This window comes from Papio anubis, chromosome 7 (assembly GCF_008728515.1).
Source record: "Papio anubis isolate 15944 chromosome 7, Panubis1.0, whole genome shotgun sequence".
Lineage (NCBI taxonomy): Eukaryota > Metazoa > Chordata > Mammalia > Primates > Cercopithecidae > Papio > Papio anubis.
The window spans coordinates 70,011,537-70,027,440 of NC_044982.1; the positions used below are offsets into that span (position 1 = coordinate 70,011,537).

General features: G+C 51.6%; 1 protein-coding gene across 2 annotated transcripts; it reads left to right on the top strand.

Moving 5' to 3' along the window:
- Positions 1-10,564: 10,564 nt before the first annotated feature.
- Positions 10,565-14,594, top strand: NKX2-1 (NK2 homeobox 1). 2 transcript variants are annotated; one of them, XM_009211418.4, is made up of 4 exons: positions 10,568-10,940; positions 11,374-11,518; positions 11,616-12,001; positions 12,964-14,594. In XM_009211418.4, exons 3-4 carry the CDS (start codon positions 11,629-11,631, stop codon positions 13,704-13,706), a joined length of 1,116 nt encoding a protein of 371 aa, XP_009209682.1. In that variant the 5' UTR covers positions 10,568-10,940; positions 11,374-11,518; positions 11,616-11,628; the 3' UTR covers positions 13,707-14,594. The 2 variants fall into 2 exon arrangements, with proteins under 2 accessions (XP_003901764.1, XP_009209682.1); XM_003901715.4 differs by lacking the exon at positions 11,374-11,518 and having other exon boundaries at positions 10,565-10,940.
- The last annotated feature ends 1,310 nt before the right edge of the window (positions 14,595-15,904 follow it).

Genomic DNA, 15,904 nt, shown 5'->3' on the forward strand with positions numbered 1-15,904 from the left:
GGATAATTTATAAGTCTTAGGTAATAAAAAATAACCATTTAATAATGGCAGTTATATCCTCGAAGGGGCTCAAAATTGGGATTATAGTATATCTAACTCTGATATGTGCCACTGCTCTGGAAGCAATTGGTGGAAGTTCCATAATTTCCATATACAGTGAGGATACAATGATGGAAAACAATCTTGTGTGCCATTTGGGTGGAAGGGAAGCAGGGCTATAAAACTTCACTTACACAACCTACTACAAATTAACTTTCCATATCAGAGACTAGAGGGAGTTTGCGAAGACTGTTGAGGTAGAGGTAAAGCCCTCCCAATGCTCCACACTTTTGTGCTGTCCCTGGAAACAATGTAAGCCAGAAAATAGTGGGACAACATCTTCAAAGTGCTGGGGGGAATAAAACCCCAAAAACATTGTGAACCTATAATTCTATACCTAATGAAAATATCTTTGGAAAATGAGGATGAAATAAAGACACGCAAAGCTGAAAGAATTAATCACCATCAGACTGGTACTATAAGAAATGTTCAAAAGAAATTCTTTGTAAGAAAACAATACTAGATGGAAATATGGACCTACACAAAGGGGTGAAGAGCACCAGAAATAGTAACTATATGTGAAATATAAAAGAATTTTTTTTAGTATTTACATCTCTTTAAAAGATTACTGACTGTGTAAAACAAAAATAATAAACATTTATTGTGCATATATTTAGAAGTAAAATATAAGACAATAGCACAAAAACCAGAAGAGAAAAAAATAGAAGTGTGCAGTTGTAAGGGTCTTCTATTATACATGAGGTGGTATAGTATAATTTGAAAGTAGACTGTGATGTTAAATTAAATCTCAAAGCAACCACTAAAATAACACATGAAAATGTTTTGTTAATATGCAAAAAGGAGATTTAATGAAATTGTAGAAAACGCTCAATCCCCCAAAAAGGCATAAAAAGAGGAAAAGGAATACATAGTTGAAGTCTCATATAGAACACAAACAACAAGATAGTATATTTAAACTCAACAGTATCAATAACCATATTAAATGAAACTGGTCTAAATAATCAGAAAAAGACTTCAGAACATGGAATATTAGCAGAGATTAAAAAAGATCATTTCATAATGATAAAATATTGAATTCAAGAGGACATAACAATCCTAAATGTTTATAAACCTAGTAACAGAGCTTCAAAATACATGAAGCAAAAGCTGATAGAACTATAAGGAGAATAGTGAAACCCACAATTATAGTTGAAGATTTCAACACATCTCTCTCAATAAGTAGACAAAATAACAATAAGGGCATGGAAGCCTTGAGTAACACTATGGAACAAGTTGACCGAATTGACATTTATACACACTCTACTCAACAACAGCAGAGCAAGCATTTTTCTCAAAGGTGCATATACATCCACCAAGACAGATCATTTTCTGGGCCATCAAACAAGCCTCAATAAATTTTAAAGGATTCCTGTCATACCAAGTACCTTGATCATAACAGAATCAAATTAGTAACCAATAGCAGCAAGATTTCTAGAAAACTGCCATTTAAAAATTAAAGAACATAAGTCTCTATAACTCAAGAGTCAAAGAAGACATTTAAAGGGAAATATGAACATGTTTTCACTGATTTGAAAATGAAAATGAAAACATAACCTATAAAGATGTATGGGATGCAGCTAAAGTAGTGCTTGGAGGGAAATTCTGAGTACTAAATGCCTGTTTGGAAAAGAAGAAAGGTCTCTGTGTGGACTGAATTGTGGCTTCCAGAAAGATAAGTCCACATCCTAATCACTAGAACCTTTGAATATTACCTTATTTGGAAAAAGAGTCTTTGCAGATATAATTAAAAATCTTGAGATAAGATCACCCTGGATTATCTGAGTGGACCTTCAACGCCATCACAAGCATCTTCATAAGAGACAGACAAAGAGAAACACATACAAAGAAGAAGGCCATGTGGAAATGGAGACAGATTGGAGTAATGTGTCACAAGCCAGTGAATGCCAAAAGCCTCCAGAAGCTAGAAGAAGCAAGGAACAGAATCTCCCCAGAGCCTCTGGAGAGAGTACAACCTGCAGACACCTTGATTTCAGACTTCTAGCTCCCATAACTGTGAGAGAATACATTTCTGATCTTTTAAGCCTCTGAGTTTGTGGTAATGTGTTACAACAGCCACAAGAAGCTAGTGTAGCCTCAAATCAGTGACCTCAGCTTATACGTTAAGAAACTAGAAAAAGAAGAGCTAATTAAACACAATGTTAGCAGAATAAAAGAAATAGAAATGAGACCAGAAATCACTGAAATAAAAAACAGAAAAACAATAGAGAAAATCAAGCTGGGCACAGTAATTCACACCTGTAATCCCAATGCTTTAGGAGGCTGAGGTGGGAGGATTGCTTGAGGCTAGAAGTTTAAGACCAGCCTGAACAACAAAGTGAGACACTGTCTCTACAAAAAAAAAAAAAATTTAAACTTAACTGTGCATGGTGGGGTGCACCTGTAGTTCCGCCATTCAGGAGGCTGGGGAAAGAGGATCTCTTGAGCCCAGTAGTTCAAGGCTGCAGTGAGTTATGATCTGGCCACTGTACTCCAGTCTGGGTGACAAAGCAAGACTGTGTCTCAAAAAACAAAACAAAACAAAACAAAACAACAACAACAACAAACAACAACTCCCTCTCTCTCTCTCAGTTATATGTTAATGAAGTTGTACAAAATGAAAAAAAAAAAAGTGAGAAGTTTAGAGTAGTTAAAAAGTAGGTTGTGAGGGGATAGGCGGGAGGCAGGAAGAAATTAGTTTGGAGAGATAGGTTGGACTCTGTCCTGTGGACAGGATTGTGGACTAGACTGGGAGAGCCTAGGGTAGGAATAAGAGCTAGACGATTAGGTAGTAGATGATGGATGGCCTCGGTTGAGGCAGCGAACAGAGAGAAGAACTGGTGAGGAAGAAGTGGGGCTGGATTTGGGAAACTTCTAAGATGTGGAATGGAAATGACTTTATGACCAGTTGGATGAGGGAAAGGAAAAGGATATCGAGGTATTTGGCTTCAGAGCAGGTATTGAATTGTGTTCCCTTAAAATTCAGATGTTGAAGCCCTAGCCCCCACAATGTTACTCTCTCTGGAGATAGGATCTTTAGAAGGTATCTTAATCCATTTATGCTGATATAACGGAATACCTGAGACTGGGTAATTTAAAAACAACAGAATTATTTCTCACAGTTCTGGAGGCTTGGAAGTCCACGGTCGAGACACTGGTACCTGGTGAGGGACTTGTGGGGAGGAACACTGTGTCCTCACATGTGAGAAGAGCAAGACTGCAAGCTAGCCAAATATTTCATGAAGCCTCTTTTATAAGATCCTTAATCTCATTAAGGAAGGAGGATCCCTCATGACCTAATCACATCTTAAAGGCTGCACCTCTTAATACTACCACATTGGCAACACTGGAATTTTGGATGGCACATATGCAAACCCTAGCAGAAGGTTATTAAGGTTAAAAGAAGTCATAAGGGTGGGGCTCTAATCTGTTAGGACTGTGGCTTATATAGAAAAAGATCTCTCTCTCTTTGCTATGCGAAGACATATCAAGAAGGCGTCTCTGCAAGCCAGTAAGAGCGCCCTCACCAGCAAATAAATCCTGCGAGGCTTTGATATCGGACGTTGCAGCCTCCAAAACTGTAAGAAAACCAGTTTTCATTGTGTAAGCCACCCAGTCTGTAGTATTTTGTTATGGCAGACAGAACTGACTAGCTCAGGAGCTTGGTGAAGGAGTGGGGTGGCAGGAATTGGGAGATGTTCATGCCATTCATCTAGATCAAGAACATAGGACAAGAAGCAAATCGGGACAGTGTAAGTTCAGATTTGGATATGTTAAGTTTGGCAGAAATTCACATAAGGAGGTAAACAACTGAAAGTACAGATTGGAAGCTCTGAACAGAGGTTGGCTAGAGGTATGGATTTAGGAGCCATCAAAAACAGGTGGCAGCTGAAGCCACGGGGATGGGTATACAGTGCAGGATGGGAGTTCAACCCTGGTCTCTGAGAAGAAATGTCCAGAGATGGAGGAAGAGAACCATGATAGAGTGGTGAGTCTGCAGCCAATGAGAGAATTTCAGAAAGGGGTGATTAACATTGTCAAATGCCTCAGAGCACTGGGCACATTTCTAGGAACATGTCTAAGTATTTTGAAATGGCCCTTAAAATCAAGGAGCTGGCCGGGCACGATGGTTCATGCCTGTAATCCCAGCACTTTGGGAGACCGAGCAGGGAGAATTGCTTGAGCCTAGGAGTTTGAGGTGGCAGTGAGCTATGATTACACCACTATACTCTGGCCTGGGCAACAGAGAGAGACCCTGTCTTGGGGGGAAAAAACAAAACAACAAAAAAACAGAAAATAAGGAGCTTATGGTCTACCTAAAAAGAACACAAACACATGGCAATTAGGAAATCATTCAAGTGGGATGAATTGCTTACTAATGTAACAGAAAATTGTAATAGAGATTCATCCATTTATTCTGCACACATATATTGAGCTCCCACTATGTGTCAGACATTTAGTTGTCGGAAGAGGCAATTGGGTTTTTTAAGAGAAGGGTATGACTTAGTTGTGGGGCTGGAAAGAATGATTTCCTGGCTAAGTGTAAAAGAACAAAAGCAAAGTAACATGAGCATATTGGCTGGGATGGGTTTGGGAGGGTGGAGAGGATCTGGTTTTGACCAGAGTCCAAAGAAGGGGGAATAATTTGGGGGAAAGCCTGCCTGAGTCAATTGGTGCCATAGAATGGAGAGCTGGAAGGCACCCACCGAGTGTAGCTAGTCCCAGAAGTTTTGTTACTCCAATATTTTCTAGGGGTTATGCTCCTACTGCTCCAACACAAGGCAGAAACTCCTTGTGTCAGGCTGTCAAGCTAATAGGGCCACTGCTCCTCCAGAAAGGACATGCAGCAAGTACAAGCTACTCCATTGGTCACCAAATATGCCTCCAAATGCCCTCCGACATGGATAGGACATTCTCATAACGAGATTCCGAGGCAAAGCATAATTAAAAGAGGACTTTAGGCATAAGAGCAGCTTCCAAGCCCTGATCTACACCTGGGCTCTTTCAAATAGCAGGTGCAAGGAGACTGGATGATCCAAAGAGTCAGTCATAACTTATATTGGCTTTGGGTGGACCAAGAGACTGCCTGACATATGGTCGGGTGGATAGTTAGAATGAGCGAATGCGTGGAGGATGTACTACCAGTCTCTGACCACTACCAGTTTTCCCTAACCCGGGACCTAGTAGCAAAGCTTCCCTGAGACCGCTCTAAGGCTGCAGTTCTCCAGACGGCGGCCGGAAGAGGGCGCTGCGGCTCGCCTCGGTCTGCAACCTTCAGCCCACAAGTCCTAGGCAGCGAGGGGGAATCCAGCCTCTGTCAAGTCCCAGAAAACCTTGGGCCTCGGAGATTCCCCCTCCACCCTTTCCCCACCCCCATCCCACTGGCCTGGGATCGGTACTGCGGCCACCAGAAACTGCCTGGGGCAAGTGTTGGGGGTGTCGGGGAGACGGGCTGGGGTGGGAGGTTGGAGAGGAGGAAAGGAGCGGAGGAGGGAACCCCAGCGCTGCTAGCAAGCCCGCGGGAAACGCGAACACCCAAGGCCCAGGGGCTCACACTGTTGGGCCTGAGATCTGTTGGGGAATGGGGGGCAGAAAGAGCTATAGGTTTCGACTACCTGAAGCTGAATAAGGCTGCACAGGTCCTGGGGCGAAAACAGCCGCGCCGCCACCAGGATACTTCCGGAATCTGTCCTTTAATTATCTGGAGCAGCTGCGAAACTTACCTTAGAGCCTCACGAGCCCTAGAGCGCCCCGGAGGGTGTCCCCGCCCCTTCCGACGGGGGCGTCTGGCGGATTCGCCGCGGAGGGCTGCAGCTTGGGCCTCGCAGGGTCGCCTGACCGTTTCAGGCCTGTGCTTCCACCTCCCGTCTCCGTCTTGGTTTAATCGCAGTTCAAAGGGGGCTGCTGAGCTCCCGCTGCTCTCTGCTTTGTAACCCGCTCCCCAGATTCCCTCCTACCCCAGGCCTCTTCCCGCCAGAGGGCGCCCCTGGAGTCGGTGGAGGAGGTAGGGGCTCTAAATACAAAAATTCAAGACGAGTTGAATCTTGGCTTGAACTGCGTGACAGGAAAATAGGCAAGTTTGGAGACCACAGGTGTTAACTTCTAGTGGGGCTTGACCCGACAGAGGAGCAGATTCTTCAACACCAAAGGCCTAAGGGCTGGACTCTCTTCGGCTGACTCTGGCCCGCATAGACGCGCCCTCGCCTCGCATTCCCTCCGCAGGGCACGCCTGTGAGGGAAACTGAAAAGCAGAAGCCGCGCTCGGATGTCTCGGCGCCCCGCTCCCAGCCTGCCCACAGGCCACGACTTGAGAAAAGCGTTCCCAAAAGGAAAGTCCCCTCAAAGACTCTAGACAGTGAAGTCGGGAGAGGGAGCAGTAGAGGGATCATTCCTTCCACTGCGTCTGTGAAAGCCAACTGTCTGCACGCCCCGGGCTCCAGCGGTCCCTCCCGAGGCTTTCGGTTCTGGTGCCTGAGAAAGCAGCGCAGAGGGGGCCCTGCGAGACCCCTCCAGAGAGAAATCATCCCCCGGAGGCATTGCTCAGATTTTGGGGTTGCGAAGCAGCGACTCCCAACGCCCATTTGCACTCCTGCCTTCCGCTCCCTGCGCCTGGTTGCCTCGATGGCACTCGCGAGCCCAGCTCAGCCCGGCCTAGAAGCCTGTGCCTAGCTATGGGAGATCGGCGGTAGCAACTGAGGGGCCCAAGTGCTTCTTGTCGAAGGTGGGAGGCCTAGATTCAGTTTCTATAAATCCAAAATACAGAATCAGAAGGAATAACGCCTTCTGTTAGCGACTTTTGTGATCTACAAACTCAGGCACATGATCTTATCCTGAATTGTTTGGATCCCTAGCACAAACCAGGCCAGTACACAGGGCAGGTTGTGACCATTTTTTACACTCAGGAAACAGGTGCTAGGAGGCTGTGTTTCCTTAGCATTTCTCGAGGCACTGGAGGAGGGGGGGGTTTCAAAGATAAAAATAGGGCTCACCCTCAAGGAGGGAAGCCAGAAAACACACACTGGTTTACTCTGGCTGTGATGGGTGTGACTCCAGGGTGTGGCAGGAGCCCATAAGGGCGGTACTGCACGGCTGGAAAGAGGCAAAGCCAGGGTTCAAACCTAGGACTGACTTCTACTCAGGGGCTCCTCTCACGACCTTGGAATGCTGGGAGATCAAGAAATGATGCAAAAACACACAAACCTCCATTACAACCCTCTCTATCTCACTGGATCCTGCAGTAACATCTGTCAGAAAGTAACTACATATTATTTGGGTGATTTACTGTGAATGTGTAAGCTCCGTGTGAGTAGGAGCTGCACCTAGATTAAGGCTGAATTTTCAGGCCTAGCATAGTCCCTGGCACAGAGCCCTAGCTGAATAAATACTGTTGAGTGAATCAAAAATTGTGATAAAACTTGAAGCAAAATAACACTACCAAGAGACAGAGTCGCTCAGCGCCCTAAAGAGGAGTGGAGGACCACAAAGGGAGTTAGAAAAAGCAGTTGTGGAGGGGGGCGGTGAGACAGGTGGTTCCTCCTCAGTTCCACCCGGTCCAAGCTACAGACCCCAAATTAGCCTTCTGTATGAGCCCTCTGTTCTTGTCTAGCAAAGTGACACTGGAGGGAGAGAAGGGAGTTTCCCTGTGGCCACGCTGGTGTAAGCAAAGGCTGATGGCGATTCCGCGCATCTAGGGCCGATCCTGGGCCTGCGCCCCCTCAGATTCCCGGTCGAGCCGCAGCCAGCGAAGCAGAGCGTGGTCGGAATTGAGGCAGCGACAGTGTGAGGCTGCGCCAGGGAAAGCTCCGTGAGGGGCCAGTGTTGGGCCCTGCCCTGACCTGCTCCCCACTGTGCCCACTCCACCCCGGAGCAAGTTAGTTGCGGGATAAAGGAAGACGCGCAGACTTCGCGAAGTGGAATCGGGGTTATTCGTATTCATGGAAAAAAAAATCATTGGTTAGCCGGGGTCTGCCCTATTTAGCATGAGTCTAGGAGGCGGCGGAAAGAAAGGACGCTCTTCGGTCAAAAGGAGGTGTTTTGGGCCATGGGAGGGACTCTCGAGGTCTTTGCTTGGATAAGCTCGGAGATACAGATATCCTTCTCTTCCCCACAGGTGCCTTAGTCTCCGGGCTTATTTTTGGCAGTGCAGCGGTACTGGGGAAGAAGGCAGAGCCGCGCGTTGAGAAGGTTAGGGTAGGAGAGGTGCTGAAGCCTGGGCGGCAGGGCGCTGCAAAGGCCCAGGCGAGGTGGAGACGAGAGCTTGCTGGTGCGCGCGAGAAGCACCCCTGCAGGCAGAGGTTGAAGCGCCGTTCCAGTTGGTCCCAGAGTGAAGCGGGAGTCTTTGCCCGCCCCAGCCACTTCGAGCTCCGCTCCAGTTCAGCTCCCAGACTCGCCACCTGCTGCGCGGTTCTTGGGGAGGGGGTTCCTTGTCCAGAACGGGGAGGGGGGTTTCCTCGAGAACTGCAGGCCCGGTTGCCCCGGGACTCTCAGAGCCGGAGGCCAGGGAGCTGCCAGCCACGTGCGCCTGTGGCCTGCTGAGAGGTTGAAAAGCTGCCGAGGGACGAAGACCCAGGGGCTGTGGAAGATTCACCCAACTCTTCCTTTTACTCAGGTCTGGGGACCTAAAGAGGGGATGGGGATCGTCATGATAATAACTACCGCAATCTTCAGTGCTGGCACTGAGCTGAAAAACATTCAAAGCTTTCAAAGCACTTTGATGTGCTCCATCTTACTTGAATCTCACAAAAACATTGTGAAGATTGATCTCCATTTCTAAATGGTGTTGAGACTGGGAGAGATGTACAACATTCTACACTTGGTGTTTCTTAAACTTACCAACACCTATGAAATAATGGCGAGTCAGAGAAAGAAGCTGGGTGACAGGGAAACCCACCCCGCCTTCGCAATCAGACCCCATTCCGGACGCAGGCCCGGCCAGGTCGCGCCTGCAGACAAGGTCTGTATTCAGCGTTGCCAGTTCTCCTCTGTGGTTCGCTTAAGCCCGGCGTCGCCTCCCCTCCTTGCTTAGCCACCACAGTAATCAATGCTCAGTTAGTCCGGTCCTGAGAGCGCCCCCCAGAGAAGCCCCTGGGAAGGAAGGGCAAGGAGCGGGGCTTCGCGCTGGTCTTTCGCAACACAAGCGGCGAGCGCGTCTCCCTGCGCAAACGTAGAGTGGCCTCCCCAGCACTGCGGTGGGGACCGCACAAAAACGCGGGCGCAGGTGGGAGGGCGGAGGGTGCCCTGAGCTTTCTTTCGCCTGGTAAAGAAGGTAGGCTGTGAGAAAAGCCAATGTTAGTATAGACGTTGGCTTTGTATTGAGGGAGTAAGAGCACTCTTCAAGGACAGGGCTGAAATCTTTAAAAACAAATAAAACTTTCTCTACTATAATTGCTATTAATAATTTTAAAAAGGGAGCCTGGATGAATTAAGTAGCTCAAAACTGCCTGTTCATCATCATCAGGAGCTCCCTCTCTACAAGGAGGGAAAAGAAAATGTGAAAACAAAAACTAAATTCGAGAAGCTCCTTGACCAGCGCGGTTGTCTTGCAGGTACCCGCCGGGCCCGGCCGAGGAGCGCTCTGCCCTCCCAGCCCCCGGCGCGCAGAGGAGGCTAAAACAACCAAAAAGAAAGCAAAACAAAAACAACAATAAAAACGTTTAAAATCCACGGACAAAAACCGGAGTCGGTCTCAAAATCCGCGCGGTTCAGGGCTCCACTCGGTAGTCGACTCGGCTGCAGGCCCCGGCCTGGTCCGAACAACGCGGGGGACACCCCCGACTCCGCTGGGGATCGCAGCCCACAGCTCCCCCTCGCCAGGCGCCCAAGGACCCTCAAGGCGCGGGGCCCACACTTGAAGCCTGGGAACGCGCAGACAGGAAACCCACTTCCTCCTAAGCAGTTTCTTGCTCGTCGGATGAGAGGCGCCCAATTGAAGCAGAATGATCCTCATCTACTAATATCCAGCGTGGCCACAAAGCGACTGGCCATTTACGCCACCACTTTAAACAAAGATATTTGGTTATTCCCGGGAAGCAAGTGCACTTTTGCATGGCTGAGCTGCGGGCGGAGGCGAGCCTCAGCCCAGCCTCCCGCCCGCTGAGCTTCCCGCACCTCGGCATTCGCCCCCTCCTGGCCAGCGCTCCCGCCGCCGGGGTTCAGGCTCAGTTCCGCCCGGCAACAGACTGGCGGGCACTCACTCCGCTCCCTGCCCGCGCCCTCCCTGAAGCATCGGAGGGGAAAACAGCGTGGCTCTGGGCTCGGGTGCTGGGGCTGTGATGTCCTCGGAAAGTCAGCTTCAGCCCCAGAACCCCGCGTGTCTGGGAGATGGGCGAGGGTCAGGGACACCAGGTTTGTTCGAGGTGGGGCAACTTCAGTGACGGACCCTCCCGTGAGACCCCTTCCCATCATCCCAGCTCGGGGGCCAGTGCTGTGTTTGCTCGGCCGGGGGTGGGGGTGGGGAAAGACCTGGGGGGAGGCGTGTTGGTGGGGGTGGCCCACTGAAAAACCACTGAGCTGCGGGGGCGGGTGGTGGCTCGGGGATCCGGGACAGCCTCCGGGAGGCAGTCGATCCCCTACTCAGCGCCCCCTCCGCCCGCTCGGATTCTCTCGGGTAGGGGGAAAGGGGGCGGGGAGCAGAGGTGTCCCTCTGACGGCGGCAGAAGAGAGGCAGACAGACTGACAGACACGTAGACCAACAGTGCGGCCCCAGGGTTCGTCCCCAGACTCGCTCGCTCATTTGTTGGCGACTGGGGCTCAGCGCAGCGAAGCCCGATGTGGTCCGGAGGCTGTGGGAAGGCGCGGGGCTGGGAGGCCGCGGCGGGAGGGAGGAGCAGCCCCGGCAGGCTCAGGTGAAACCCCCACCCCGTCCCTCGGCCCTCTTCTCCTAAAGACCTGTTCATGTCCGGGGAACCCCGACCAAATTGGAAAGTGGTTCCACTTTGTAACTCCGCAAGTTGGTTGCAAAGCAGCATTCACCTTCCTTCCTCCCAACCATCTCTCCTCCTCGGTTACTCCCCCACCCCACCTCCTGCCCTCCCCGCTCTCGGTTCCCTCCTCCTTCCCCACCCCTCCACCTCCTCCCCGCGCTCCGCTGGTACCCCACAAAAAATGGGGGTGGGGGTGTCCAAGGGAGGGGGGAATGCTTTGGGTCTCGTCTCTGCCTCTCTCTCTCTGAGACCTAAAAATCCTGACAAGTGAAACTTAAAGGTGTTTACCTTGTCATCAGCATGTAAGCTAATTATCTCGGGCAAGATGTAGGCTTCTATTGTCTTGTTGCTTTAGCGCTTACGCCCCGCCTCTGGTGGCTGCCTAAAACCTGGCGCCGGGCTAAAACAAACGCGAGGCAGCCCCCGAGCCTCCACTCAAGCCAATTAAGGAGGACTCGGTCCACTCCGTTACGTGTACATCCAACAAGATCGGCGTTAAGGTAACACCAGAATATTTGGCAAAGGGAGAAAAAAAAAGCAGCGAGGCTTCGCCTTCCCCCTCTCCCTTTTTTTTCCTCCTCTTCCTTCCTCCTCCAGCCGCCGCCGAATCATGTCGATGAGTCCAAAGCACACGACTCCGTTCTCAGTGTCTGACATCTTGAGTCCCCTGGAGGAAAGCTACAAGAAAGTGGGCATGGAGGGCGGCGGCCTGGGGGCTCCGCTGGCGGCGTACAGGCAGGGCCAGGCGGCACCGCCGGCCGCGGCCATGCAGCAGCACGCCGTGGGGCACCACGGCGCCGTCACCGCCGCCTACCACATGACGGCGGCGGGGGTGCCCCAGCTCTCGCACTCCGCCGTGGGGGGCTACTGCAACGGCAACCTGGGCAACATGAGCGAGCTGCCGCCGTACCAGGACACCATGAGGAACAGCGCCTCTGGCCCCGGATGGTACGGCGCCAACCCAGACCCGCGCTTCCCCGCCAGTAAGTGAGGCCGCCCCACTGTGGGGCCGCGGGCTGAGCTCAGGAGATGAGGCGAGAGCCGTCCAGAAGGCGCGGCGCCGGCAGGCTGCGCGCTGGGCATCAGGGAGGGCGGCCCGGCAGCGGCGCCAGGGACTTGGGTGCGGGAGCTGGGGATGCTTCCCGCTGCTCGGCTGGGGATCCAAGAACAGGCACTTGGTAGCGCTGGGGTCCTGCGGTCAGATGCGGGTACTCGGCGTTTCCTAGGCGCGGTGGACTGGCAGTTCTGTTCCGCGCAGAAGACCTCGGGGAGCCGAGGGAAGCGACCCCGAGCTCAAGGAGCAGGGGCGAGCAGAGCGCGGAGAGGCTAGGCCCGGCCAGGAGGGAGGCTGCCCTGTTGGGAGGCACTCGAGCGCCCGTCCCGGCCCTCTCTCCAGCGGAGTCTGGGCAGGTGGGAGGACTCGCAGTTCCAGAGGGGACTCTAAGGGGCCGAGCAGATGCCCTCACTGAGGCCGACAGGAGAGAAGCCAAGAGGCAAAGCGTCTGGGGGCTCCAGCTTTTGGAAGTCAACACCCCCTTTCCTAACCTCTCCAAATTGGGGTCTACCGTCGGACCCCAGCTCCCTGCCTGAGCCCAGTTCGCCGCCTGTGGCCAGCTAATCCCATTGCTCTGACCTGGGCTGGGCACGAAAGGAGCAGAAGCGGCCTTTCCCCCAATGCGTCTTTCGGTTCGAAAGAGGGAACTGAGACTGAGGGAGGGCAACCAGGGTTGAGGCTGTGAGCGCTCTAGTGCAGCCCTCGACGGCACGGCCTAGGGCAGGCGCTGGCAGTTCCCCGCGGATGGGCCTCTTGGGGCCCAGCGCTAGGCTGCCTGGGTCAGGAGGGCGCCGTCGGGTTGGGGCGGGCCGGGCGGGCCAATGGCGCGGAAAACAGGGGTGGCCTGGCTCGGCCTGGCCCCGGCCGACGCTGTGCGTTTGTCGCTTACAGTCTCCCGCTTCATGGGCCCGGCGAGCGGCATGAACATGAGCGGCATGGGCGGCCTGGGCTCGCTGGGGGACGTGAGCAAGAACATGGCCCCGCTGCCAAGCGCGCCGCGCAGGAAGCGCCGAGTGCTCTTCTCGCAGGCGCAGGTGTACGAGCTGGAGCGACGCTTCAAGCAACAGAAGTACCTGTCGGCGCCGGAGCGCGAGCACCTGGCCAGCATGATCCACCTGACCCCCACGCAGGTCAAGATCTGGTTCCAGAACCACCGCTACAAAATGAAGCGCCAGGCTAAGGACAAGGCGGCGCAGCAGCAATTGCAGCAGGACAGCGGCGGCGGCGGGGGCGGCGGGGGCGCCGGGTGCCCGCAGCAGCAACAGGCTCAGCAGCAGTCGCCGCGACGTGTGGCGGTGCCGGTCCTGGTGAAAGACGGCAAACCGTGCCAGGCGGGTGCCCCCGCGCCGGGCGCCGCCAGCCTACAAGGCCACGCGCAGCAGCAGGCGCAGCAGCAGGCGCAGGCCGCGCAGGCGGCGGCAGCGGCCATCTCCGTGGGCAGCGGTGGCGCTGGCCTTGGCGCACACCCGGGCCACCAGCCAGGCAGCGCAGGCCAGTCTCCGGACCTGGCGCACCACGCCGCCAGCCCCGCGGCGCTGCAGGGCCAGGTATCCAGCCTGTCCCACCTGAACTCCTCGGGCTCGGACTACGGCACCATGTCCTGCTCCACCTTGCTATATGGTCGGACCTGGTGAGAGGACGCTGGGCCCGCCCTAGCCCAGCGCTCTGCCTCACCACTTCCCTCCTGCCCGCCACACAGACCACCATCCACCGCTGCTCCACGCGCTTCGACTTTTCTTAAGAACCTGGCCGCGTTTAGACCAAGGAACAAAAAACCACAAAGGCCAAACTGCTGGACGTCTTTCCTCCTTTTTTTTCCCCCCTAAAATTTGTGGGTTTTTTTTTTTTTTTTTAAAGAAAATAAAAACAACCAAGCGCACCCAATCTCTTAAGGAATCTTTAAGCAAAGAAGGGCATAAAACAGCTTTGGGGTTGTCTTTTTTGGTGATTCAAATGGGTTTCCCACGCTAGGGCGGGGCACAGATTGGAGAGGGCTCTGTGACATGGCTCTGGACTCTAAAGACCAAACTTCACTCTGGGCACACTCTGCCAGCAAAGTGGACTCACTTGTAAATACCAGGATTTTTTTTTTTTTTTTGAAGGGAGGACGGGAGCTGGGGAGAGGAAAGAGTCTTCGACATGATCCACTTGTCACTGACACAAAGGAAGTGCCCCCTCCCCGGCACCCTCTGGCCGCCTAGGCTCAGCGGCGACCGCCCTCCGCAAAAATTGTTTATGTTTGATGTGAACTTGTAGCTGTAAAACGCTGTCAAAAGTTGGACTAAATGCCTAGTTTTTAGTAATCTGTACATTTTGCTGTAAAAAGAAAAACCACTCCCAGTCTCCAGCCCTTCACTTTTTTTTATGGGCATTGACAAATCTGTGTATATTATTTGGCAGTTTGGTATTTGCGGCGTCAGTCTTTTTCTGTTGTAACTTATGTAGATATTTGGCTTAAAAATAGTTCCTAAGAAGCTTCTAATAAATTATACAAATTAAAAAGATTCTTTTTCTGATTAAAACCCTCCTTTTTGTTTGGTTTTGATTTGGCTTTAAATGGCTTTGAGGGCGGGGGCTTGGGAGGATCTTGTCTCTGGTCTGATGAGATTCAAATTGTTTGGGTTTGAGTTCAAAGGATTCTGAACCGGGTAAGGAGGTAAGGAGGCCAGGCCGAGAGTCCTTGCCCCACAGGAAGAGGGAGTTTTGTTCTTCTTTAGAAATTGTGTGGAACCAAACCTGGAGCAGTCCTGAGACTGCAGTGGAGGACCGAAATACCAAACTACTTCCACCAAAAGGGAGAGGGAGAGAGAAAGAGAAAGAGACCAAAGAATTCATTTTCTGAGTCAGGCTTCTGTTGATAGGAGTTTCAGAAGTATCTACTGTGGTCTCACAAACCTGAGCCAAAGTTTTAAAACAGTGAGAGAGGACACCCATTTTAAATAACTCTGAGTGAGTTATGGTTTTTAGCGAATGGATCGCCTCTGTAGATTTGAACATCAAATCTTTATTTCTAATCCGTGACTGAGCTCCTTCACAGAATTCGGTGGGAGGCTGTTTTCAAAAGTGAGGAAGTCATTCTGGGGTTTTATTTCTGCCCTAAAACAGGGATCCCTCTCGGGGACCAGCAGCAGACACCCACAGCCCCTGCTGCTTTTGGCTCCTTTGGCCTCCAGTGGAGTAACACTGGGTGACAGGCCTGAGGACGTCCCAGGAAGGACTTTGTGAGCTGAGATTCCACTCTTTGTTGTACCGGTTTTTCTCTCTGGGATCCTAAATTTTTGTAGTAATGAATCTTTCTCCTGTTTGCAGTTCTTCACCTCCCAGCCACTACCTCCCATGCCAAGCAAAAAAAAAATAAAAAAAAAAAATAAAAAAAAAAAATCATTTTTGATTCCTTCTTCCAACCTCTAATTTCCTGGTTTCCTCAGTGCTTAGGGTTTGTGTTGGGAGACCCATCAGGGATGAGAGGGAGGGGAGAAGGAATGGTTTTGAACATAGAAAAACTGTAGTCCCTGGAGGGGCTGTAGCCCCTTCCGGGTCACCCTTGCCAAATCTAGGGACGAAAGGCAGCTGAGCGAGCTGAGCGAGCTGCGGGCAGATGCCCCTCCCAGCACTTTCCTCTAGGCCTGAAAGTATTGGATTATGGGCACTTGATTCTTATTTGGCATGTACTCACTTCTCGCCTAGATTTTCAACTTTCTTTTTCTTCCTCTCTTTCCCTCTTTCATTTCATTATGTCTGCATCTCTTCCCAATCCCTCCCTCCCGCTCCCCCACCAACAGCTTGTGAGGAAAGCAGACTGGCCGGAGTCCTTGCTCCGGTCCCAGTAGTC